This window comes from Cystoisospora suis (assembly GCF_002600585.1).
Source record: "Cystoisospora suis strain Wien I chromosome Unknown contig_4098, whole genome shotgun sequence".
In the NCBI taxonomy this organism is placed as follows: Eukaryota; Apicomplexa; class Conoidasida; order Eucoccidiorida; family Sarcocystidae; genus Cystoisospora; species Cystoisospora suis.
In genome coordinates, this window is record NW_027156891.1 from 585 (window position 1) to 11689 (window position 11105).

At 42.2% G+C, this 11105-nt stretch overlaps 1 protein-coding gene across 1 annotated transcript; it reads right to left on the reverse strand.

The window, feature by feature from the left end:
• Positions 1 to 633: 633 nt before the first annotated feature.
• On the reverse strand, positions 634 to 10123 carry CSUI_007641 (rhoptry metalloprotease toxolysin tln1; the record flags this gene model as incomplete). Its single annotated transcript, XM_068067786.1, has 7 exons — positions 7458 to 10123; positions 6315 to 6775; positions 5250 to 5368; positions 4200 to 4374; positions 2748 to 2963; positions 1781 to 1860; positions 634 to 754 (listed from the first exon to the last, which is right to left on the reverse strand). Coding segments are annotated over exons 1-7 (1599 nt in total), but the record flags the coding sequence as incomplete, so codon positions are not given.
• Between the last annotated feature and the right edge of the window lie 982 nt (positions 10124 to 11105).

Consider the following 11105-nt stretch of genomic DNA (forward strand, 5'->3'; position numbering starts at 1 on the left):
ATAGATAGATAGATAGATTGGACTTAGATAGATCGATAAATAGGGTCATTTTCGAGACTTCCTTGATTGACGTGAGTATCGATTCGCTCCTCTTCTCATCGGGGCGAAGGAATATCGAAAGGAGAAGAACTATACTAGAGACAAAGATGTGAATTTATCTATATAGAGAGAGATACATGGGTAGAAATCCATCTATAGAGAGAAGAGAGGTGACTTCTATCTATAAGATGATTAACACGCTTGTGCACTCATGAAGTCTATATGCAGATATCTACATACAGGTCCATCTATCTCTCTACATATATAGTGATAGATATGTCTACATATACTTCATGACTGGAGAGGGCTCTCAACGGGAGCACGTTGTCATGTCCCGGTCTAGGATAAGTCATTCTCCTGGTAGCTCACGAAACACTCCGTCTCGAAAGATGGGTCTATGTACTATTGATATATATGTATAGACAGAGAGGTATAGATATCTTTATACCATGGATGTATACATGTCCGCATGTCTATGTATGTAGCCATGTATATACCCGAGATAGATAGGTGTGCGTATAGAGGAGTCGGCGAGAGATAAAGAGGAGATCTCCAAGCTTTCAGATACTTCACTTGAATGAGGGATCTCTTACCATCGACAGTTGCAACAGTTAGATCAAAAGGCCGAGGCATATCCGCATAGGCAAAGCCTAGGTCCATCATGTGCCTCATCTCAGCGAATCTCCACCTCTCTGGCCTACTCGAGCTCATTCCTCTATACAGAGTAGAAGGAGAGAGACACATACACATCATAGAAGTGCATTCCTCAAGACACACGCCTATCTTCTTCTTCTTCGTCTTCCCTCCACCTAGGAGGATGAGGTAGGCATATGTACAGAAACAATATAGAAGAGAGAGAGAGAGAAAGAAAGAGCGAAAGAGACGATGGAGAAGAAGAAATGCTTGTATGGTGCTAGGAAGATGAAGAAGAAGAAAGGGAGTGACGAAAAGAGAAAGAAAGAGAATGGATACAAGAAAGCAAGGGAGATGAAGCGGGGGAGAGGGAATGAAGCAAAAGCTGTGGACGCAAATGAGAGATTAGAGGAGAGAAAGAAGAGAGAAACAAAGCATAGAGAAGAATAAGGACAGGACGGCGTTTCTTTCGTCGTTGAAAGAGCAGAAGAGGGAAGAAAAAACAGAAGGAATGAGACAGGAAGAGACCTCCCCTCTATTCATTTAAGCAGTTTGAGTAGAGAGACACAGACATGTTGACCGACTCTACACGTTCATACATACATACGAGCTAGAGAGAGAAATAGACATATAAATACATATACATATAGAGAGAGAGATCGATCAACGGTGGTAGATAGATAGATAGATCGAAGGTAGAGAGATAGCCACAGGTGGATATACACTGGAGAAGAGAGAAACAGACGATGAATGAAGAGAGAATCGTATTGATCTGTCTTCGAGCGAGAAGAGCCAAAGCTTACCTACACATGAGAAGCAGGTGAGACAAATGAGCCAGGCAGTCTATCTACCTATCTAGAAAAGAGAAATAGACCTCAAGAGAAACTGATGCGGGAGGAAGAGAAGATGAAGATGAGAAGACTAGAGACATTCTGATCATTGGCTCGCAGGCATGAAGAAAAGTTTGACGAGAAGAAAAGAAATGGACAGAAGAAAACGAGAGAAGAAAAGAAGGAATAAGTAGAAAGAAACGCAAAGATACAGACAGAAAAGAAAGTGAACAGAGGAAGGACAGAAAGAAAGAAAGAGAAATAGAGAGGCATCTTACCTTAAGTATATGAAGAGGAGTTCGCCAATCCTATAGATACTTTCCTTTGAACGACCTTTCTCTGTCAGGCTCACCCCAATCTATCAGATCATATATACACATATACACATACACAGACAGGCAGACATACAGATTTCTAGATTCATACATACATCACTAACGAGAAGATCATAGGAACGACAAAAAGTAGATCTCCAGAAGTATGTATATAGATGTATTTGCGCATATAGAGATATACATACACATATATATACACTCGCATAGATAGATAGATTGACAGAGAGACGGGTCAGTGATAGAAAGACATAGTCAACATATGGTGTGTATGAGTATTATCGCTGTTAGGTTTGCAGAAATGAAGGCAATTCGACAGAGGAAAAAGGAGCTACGGATAAAGCTGTACTTCTTCGTCTTCTTCTTTTGACTCGTCTCTTACTATACCAAGCTACTCCTATCGTTAGAGCAGAGAGAAACAGAAGAGAGAACATGCATTGGATCGCCTGATATTCTTGTATATCAGATACAGACACCCTCTGTAGCTAAGGAGTAGACAGATGACAGTCTCTAGAGAAATACAGCCCTATGCAGTCTTGTGATGCTGACAGAAAAGAAAGAAAGAGGGACACCCAGGGAGACGAGACGCGAGACACCACAGTCTATGATGTGTATATACACCGGACGGCGATACCACGGTCAAGATCATGATGTATATTCTAGACACCTAAGAAGCAGAGAGGGAGAAGCAAAGAAAGAAAGCGAGAAGAAAAAAAGAGGACAGGAGGAACTCCAGATGGAAGAAACGAAGGAGGAGGCAAGAAGGAAAGGTCCCAGAAAAGAAAGAAAGAACAAGATAAGAGAGAAAAGAGGATAGAAGGAGAGAAGAAAGAAAGAAAGAGACAACAGGTGGGTGAATTGATCATTCCTCTTCTTTTTCTTCATCTTGAGTTTGGTATGAGAATGTACCTACCTGGAAGACAGTACAGAGCTCCGGAGACCAATAGGCAGCAGAGAGAGCTGTAGCTAGGCCTAGTCTTCTCAGTCGGCTTATCAACGAAGAAGGCCCTTGGGATTGCAAGAGGGAGGATATCCAGTGCAAAGGCTTACTTCGCCATTCACGGAATTGAGGCGGGAGATAAAACACAAAATGGACATCGTGAATATCTGCCAAAGGAACAGCGAAAGTCTAAAGAAACCAAAACAAAAGAGAGAAGAGCGCCCACAAAGAAAGAAAGAAGACAGACAAGAAACTCCTTCGTTATACGGTGTACATACGCACTACATGTAATGTCTACAGGAGAGAAAGAAGAATAAGAAGGATAAGAGCAAGACTTAAGCGTCAGTCAGAAAGGTAAGAAACGAGAAGAGGCCAATGCCGAGAAAGAGAGATGGCGTGATAGAGAGGCTTGAAAGATTGCTCTCCTTCTTTATGCGAAGCACTAAATGTGTATAGCAGAGGAACAAAGGAGGAGGAGAAAAGAAAGAGAGAAAGACACCCTCTTTCTTTATTTCTTTCTTTCTGTTTGTCTATCCCATTTTAGGTGCTATCCATTCTGTGTGGGAGGTAGGCAATAGTCGAGCCTCTGCACGACTGTTTCATATCTCACACATAGACATAGGTCTATCTACCCCTATATCTACATCTATAGATCAACATACACGTATGAGTGTTCGAATGTATGGAGGTGTCTTGACCCGCCTGTCTTAAATGTGCTCCTTCGTAGACACCTATCTGTACACTAGATAGCACCCTACCAACTTAGATATCTCCATACATAGACATGTACATGTCTATCTTCATACATACATGTATACACATACAAAGGGAGAGAGAAAGAGAGCTAGTAAAGGAATTGATAGAGTCAAGTAGTCTATAGCGGATGAAGAGAAAAAGGCGAAGAGAACCTCGACGATGGGAGAAGAGGAGCAAGCGAGGGATGGACAAGGCGCCGAGAAGCTTTTGGATCTTTAAAAAGCAAACACATCTCTTCTTTCGAGAAACGTCAGTCACGAAGACAAAGAAGAGAGAGAGAGAAAGAGAAATCCGACATTACGCAGAAATGAATGAATGAATGACAGGGAGAAAAAACATACAGAAGAAGAAGAAGATCTATCTCTCTCTCTGTGTGTATAGATAGAGATGTAGGTACAGGTGTGGAAGAAAACTCCAAGAGATAGAGGAAAAGTAGATAGAAAGACTCACACTACAGAGATGTATATAGAGAGATAGAAGAATAGATGGAGACATATAGATGTACGTGATACATCCACCACACACAGGGGGAGTAGTATAGGTAGTATAGGTAAGAGGAATCACATATATCATATGCCTCTACGACAAATAGACAGATTAAAGATAGCTAGATGGATGGGGATGAATCCACTGTTGTCTCTTTCTTTCTTTCTCTTCTTCTTGTGTCACCTGCGTGCCTAGTTCTTTTGGATCGAGAGGTATAAAGGTATCGCTGCATTCCTCGAAGACAGGAGGCTGGAGATTCTTATTCTTCACGGAGCTAAAGTGCTGACGGGCCATGGCCTCGAGTTCGTCTAGACTCTCTCGCCCTAGAATCGCCAGGCTCATCAAATTCGAGGAATACCTAAGACCAAACAGAAACCGAAAAGTCAAAGAAAAGTCAAAAAGCACATCCATTCATGCATGCACACATCATCCGACATATATACACATATACATATACATATATATATATGCATATATATGTATATACTGATACATAGCACTTATATATATATATATATATGGGTGGATCTCTAGGTGTGTCTACGTAAGTCATGCAGGCAAATACTATAGAAGGATTGCGACTAAGAGGAGGAGGAGGAGAAGACAAGGGGGACTCGAACCAGTTTTGGTCTATAGAGATGCATATCTATGTGGATACATAGATAGATCAATACATAGATAGAGAGATTTTAGCTGTAGGATATGAAAACGTTTCTGTACAAAGCGGCGAGAAGATGAAGAGAAGTAAAGATAAGAAAATGACATAAGGAAAGGGACGTGTTTATGAGAGAAGGAAGATATCTCCAAAGAGGATCTTCCCGTCACCTCCTCCCTTCATCTGAGATATACGTCTGCAGTGCTCCACATAAAGATAGATAGAGAGATGAACAGATAAATAGATAAAGACAGATAGATTAACGATATAGAGAGAACATCTCCATATTCCTCAACAAGCGTGAAGAGAGAAGAATTGAAACTTGGAGAATCTCTTCACAGGCTTTAGGTCGCCACCACAGAATAAGAGACGAGAACTTCTATCCGAAAAAGAAAGACCTCCTCTTCTTTTGATCTTCTCTTGAGGACAGAGGGACTGAAAGAAAAGCTCCTCCTAAAGACTCGACTCATTCGCCTCATGTGTATTCCTTCTCTTCTCTTCAGTCCCCCTTCCGTTCTGTCATAATAGAAACGTATTTCTTTTCATCTTCTTCTTCTTCTTGTCCTTCATCTTCTTACCATTGGCTATGGAAGTCTTTCATAGCCTGTAGGGGATCTATTCCTTGCCTCTTTGTATTAATGAGAAGACTCTCATGATTCCCGACGGTAAAGTGAGAGAGAGGCCCTCCATGAGATGTCTAAGCAAGCACACGAAGATCAAGAGATAAACATATTGCAAGGTCTCTACATACATGCATAGATACATTCATACATAGATAAATAGAGAGATAGAGAGAAAGCGAAGCATCTGTAGATACAGAATTTAGGTATGGGTGTACACATACATACAGAACCACAGCATTTGGTCCCTCGTTCATTCCCACATGCATACACGTATATAGATACACACATACGAATACATACTCATGTACACTCATCTAAGGATCGACCTCCTCTCCCCCCATGAGATAAATACCTGAATAGACATACACGCAGACATCCGTACATACATATATATACATATATATAGGGATGACTGAGAGAGATACAGAGATACATGGAGACAGAGGCCCCCTTTTCTACTACTAGTACTACTACTACAAGAAGAAGAAGAACTTCTACTCCTGGTGAGAGGGGGGGGGGTTGCTTTGAAGTTCCACCCTATGAAGAGACTTCCTATACAACTCCATAGAGAGCCACATTCTCATCCTATAGTGATGGATAGATCTATAGAAAGATACAGATCTACATACGTATATAAAAAGATATACATACTGATACAAGAAAAATGCAGATGAGGGAAGAGGATGCTCCACGCGAAAGAAAGGACCACCCTATGGTAAAGACGTCAACCTACATGGATAGGCACGTAGTTTCATGATAGATGTGCAGCATGCCGTGTAGCGACTTCATTGCACCAATCTCTACATGGATGTCATAGTAGACACATTGCATATGAAGAGACAAACTGAAGAAACTATCACGCCATTTTATCCATTCATTTCTCCTTTTTGATCCCGTCTTTCTCTCTACACAAAGGAGAATGCTCCTTCTCCCCCCCCCCGCCTGTCTCTTCTCCTCCTCCTCTCATTATGTCTCTCATGATCTGGCGAAGAGCGCGAGAGCGCATGCATGCGTACACACCTGTCTGACGAGATGGAAGACTCTGTGGGTATCATCCGTAAGATCGACGGTATACTCGGAATGAACTGCATCGACTTCTTTCGAGAATTGTGTATCTTTAAATAGAGGATTCGTGAAAGCATCGGCCATTCTCTGAAGAGCCTCGTTCAGAAAGGCTGGGCCAATGGAGAAAGAGAAGACCGTCGAAAATTTACTTGTAAAGGCATTTGACAAGCCGCCATGTTCGTGCACGAAGTCGAAGAAGTCGTGACACCCGGGATAATTCTTAGAGCCTTGAAACAGCATATGTTCAGTGAAGTGAGCTAAGCCTGGAATATTCGCAGGATCAGAGGCTGATCCTACCCCGACCCGAATAGATGAAGAGGCTTCGTCGCATCGAGAATCCCTTATCAAAAGAACTTTCATGCCGTTTGCGAGCTCCACATATCGATACTCTCGATGATCGTGAAGAGGCTTGCGAACTGGAGGGAAGAGGGAAAGAAAGAAAGAGAGAGAGAAGGAGGAAAGAAAGAAATAGAAGAAGAATGAGAAGAAAGAAGAGACAGGAATCAGGGAAAGGGAGGGACATGTCTGTGGTAGATGGCAGGAAGGAGGTGTCACTTGAGATAAAGAAAGAAAGAAAGAGTGAGAAAAGAAAGATAGAGAGATAAAGAAAAGAAAGTAGGAATGAAAGTTAAGAAGTGCCTGAGAGAGAGAAAAGGAGGAAGGGAGGGAATGGAGATATCAAAGGAAGACGAGAAATGCCGATGGTGTAAGAGTATTCAGGGGGGATTGGGGATGGAGTGTATGTACACCCTATGTGTATCGCTCTTCTCTGTCTTTTCAGCATTATTCTCATGAAGATAAAAGGGTGAGATAGAAATAGTCCTATCTTTGTCAATCTCTCTGCTTCTCTAGTTTCCTTTCTTCAGTCAAACATATATATAGATAGATATGTATATATACGTCGACTGTATCGACCTCTCGATATCCCTTTCTCTCCTTCTACCTGTATGTACACGTACACCTGTTGATCTCGAGATCTCTAGTCTATCTATATGAAGACATGTACCTAATTCAAAACAAGAAGAAAAAAGAAGATCCTACAGAAAGAAAGAAAAAGAAGAGAAGAATGCAAAGCTAGAACTAAAATCCTGAGCTTACTCTGATTAACAGAGACAGACGGCGAAGAAGAAAAAGAAGAAGATCCACCTGAATGAGAAAGACCAGCCGAAGAAGATGTAGAAGAGAAAGGAGAAGAGCGTCGTAGAAGAGCGATGCGAAGTCTATTTAGAATAGGAATTTTGGAGCGAAAGAAGGGGGAACGCTGAAGAGGAGGGGGATCAAGCGAAGCAGACGTTGTATATCCAGGTGTATTTACAGCTAAGAAGAGAAAAAAGAGAAAATAAAGACAAGCCTGGAGACCACAGCATTGGATCCGTGGAAAAGAATAGAAGGAAGAAGAAAAAGGGAGAGAAGGAGAAAAGGAAGAAAGAGATTTTGGAGAAGGAAAGGAGTAAGAGGAGATGGGGAATTCCCTCATCTTCTTGGGTTCTTCTTGATCTCGAGGGAAAGAGTTTACGCATCTCATCGTCTTTGTAGAAGAAAAAGAAGACGAGAGAAAGACGAGAAGAAGGGGAGAAGAAGGAGATTTCTCAGACGGAGGGACGAAGGAGAGCGAGGCCGAGAGATAGAGGTAGATAGACCTAAAGAGGGAAAGAAAGAGAGAGGATGACCTAAAGAGAAAGAAAGAGAGAGGATGACAAGACTGAAAAAGAAGAAGGGTAAGCTACATGTCTTTCATTGCGGTCAGACCCCTGAAGCGAGAGGAATTCGGAATACAAGGAACGGCAAACTTAGTTGCGACCTCTTGCGCTCCACCTCTCCATTCTTTTGAAAAGAGAGAGGAGAAGAAGAACGGAGAAGATTGATTTGAGATAGGAGAAAAAGAACGTTGCTGTTTCAAGACTCTCTTTCCCCCTATGAAGACGAATGAAGATGAGTGAGCGAAGTCAAGGAATGAACGGAGGACTGCTCGAGCCCAGATGGAGAAATCGAGTTTACAAGACAGGCTGAGAGAATTGAGAAAGAAAGAAGAAAAGAGACAAAGAGGAGATACAGAAAACGATGTACGAAAGAAGAGAGAAGGATAGGAGAATGAGTTGATCTCCCTACTTCTATGTCGAAGAAGTCTTTAGAGAAACAAGAAGAAAGAAATCCTCTACCCGGAGCAGTGAATGACGTCTGTCTTTTCTCCCTGCTTATAGAGCTCTTCCATCATCGTAGAAGAAGAGAATGAGAAAAGTATGGGCTGAGGTGTCTCTGGTGTGAAGGATCAACTCTCTCTCTTTCCTCAATTCACTGTGCAGAGTTCCTCCCGGTCTCTTCATCTTATGGACTTTTTACTCCACGAGATGAGAAAGAAAGAGAGATATGAAGATGAAGAGATAAGATGTTGCAAAAGAAGAAGAAAACAGTCGATTGGAAGCTTCCCTGAAAGACAGAAAGAAAGAAACTGGCTGGTCTCTCCTCTAGATAGACAGAGATCGAGATAGTTGACGGATCGACTGGCTTGCATGGACCGAGCAAGACACATGCAGATCTCATGGATTTATCGTGAAGAAGACAAGCGAAAAGAACAAAGAAGACAAGGAGATAAAACCTAAAGGATCTGAACATGTTTCTTCTTGTAAAAGCTTCCCTTTATACCGCCTGAATGAGAGCGCCTCCATGGGCGTGTCTCACTAGGGAAAAAGAAGAACGGGAGAGAAAGAAGGAAAGAAGAAAACCGCAACCTTCCTTCCTTTCTTTCTTTCTTTCACTTTTCAGCCCTCGAGTACAAAAAACGATTCTTCAGCAGAGAGGCCTTCTTGGCGATTCTTCTTCTTCTCTTTTTCGCCGTTGATCATCTTTTCTTTCTTTCTTTGTTCTTTCTCTGCATAGCTAGCTACGACGAACCGACTTGGCTTGGCCCCCCCCGACCGGAGCGCAATACACCGTCAGCTAGCGCTAGATGAGAAGACAGGGAGGAAGACACGCATTAAGGGGTATCTATCTGTAGAGTTTATCCTTGTGGAGAAAAGGAAAGAAAGCACGAATTCAAATGAGCTCCGTAGACCCAGTCGCTAGAGACAAGGACAAGAAGATGCCGTGGGCAAGAAGAAGACTGGGGGCCAAGGGAGGAAAGAAAGAAGAAAGAGAAAGAAATGAAGAAGAAGACCATGCCGCTTGAAAGAAAGAAGGGAAGAGAGAGGGATAGCGAGAGACAGAGACGCAGAGAAGGAAGAGAAGAGAGAAAGAAGATGAAGACTTGAAAGACAATGAGAGAGACAGAGAGAGAGATCGGATGGAACGATGACTGGGTAATGAGTTAATTATCTATCTCTCTATCTCTTTAAAATCTATCTTCCTATCGGCGGGTCTACCTTCTCCTTTTCAGAAGAGGAAAGACTTGGAGAGTTTTCTTCCCTTTTCTCTCGTTCTTCAAAAACGATTTACCATCATAAAACTTCTCGAGAATGATACGGTCTTTTCTCTCTAGGAACTCTCCGGAGAAAGGTCTGAGAAACATAGGAAGTCTAGAGAAAGGAAGAATGCAAGACTTTCTTCCTTTCTTTCTCCTTCTATGGTCTTTTTTGTCATGTTGAGTTGAATTGCTACCTTCCATCCTCACTGGCACGAGAAAGAAGACATTCTTAAAATACGATTACAGAGCCTACTTGCTACAGAGAGAGGGCTTGCATTGTCTATCTCTTTCTTATCTCTCTTTCTAACTATCCCTGTGCTCCTTTCTTTACGTCTTGATAGAGATAAGATCTTCTTTACCTTCTTGAATGAAAGAAGAAAAAAAAGAAGCAACGAAGAAAGATCCTCGAATGAAGAAGAAGAGAGTTCCTTCCTCCTCGGTTTGTGAGAAAGACAACTCATACTACCCATCCATCTAAGCAGTAGAGATACAGAGATCGCGACATGGAAGGTGACCCCCTCTCTAGTGTAGTCTTAGTCGTTTGCTAAGGAAAAGACACAGAGAATCCAGATCTTCTTACTCTCCCTATCGTAAACCGCCTTCACTCTCCTCTCCTGTCTGCCAGGCAGCGTGCTTATCTCTGGCCGGTAGACCCTTTCTCGGTTTCCTCTATCCGTAAAGATTAAGAAGAGAAGTAGATGAAACGAAGAGAAAGAGAAACCTTCTTGAAATAGAGAAACAGACAGCTAGATCGACAGCGCTACGACTTCACTATTCCTAAGAAAGTGTTGAGTCACTCATTCTCTGGCTACTAGAAAGAGGAAAGATCAGCATCGTGCATGATCCCTCATTCATTTCTCATTTCCATGAATCTACCACTCCTTCTTTCTCTACATTCTTATTCTTCTTGTCTCCTTTCTCGTCATCGCTTCTGCTATCTCCCCTAAATCTTCGTCCGTACTACTCTCCTATCTATCCATCTCTCTTTTTCGAACTCCCCTCTCTCTCTCTCTCTCACTGTCTTTCTACTTTGAAGAGAAAGCATGATAGAGAACATCACCTTCTTGCCTCTTGGTCTTGTCTACTCCCTCCTTGTTCTTTTCATTTCTTTCTGTTCATTCCGATCTTCTGCTTCCTTGCTTGCTACTCTCTACCAGACGCAACACACACCGTCATTCTACTTCAGACAGACCCTACGCGACTCTTTTCTCGAGTAGGAAAGCTCTCTTTCTTACTTTATCGAGAAGAAAGAAAGAGAGCTTTCCTAATCGAGAATTCTTCAAGTCATCCATTCACTTCATGTCTCCTTGTGTCTCTCTCTCTCTTCTTTTCTCTTTCTCTTCATT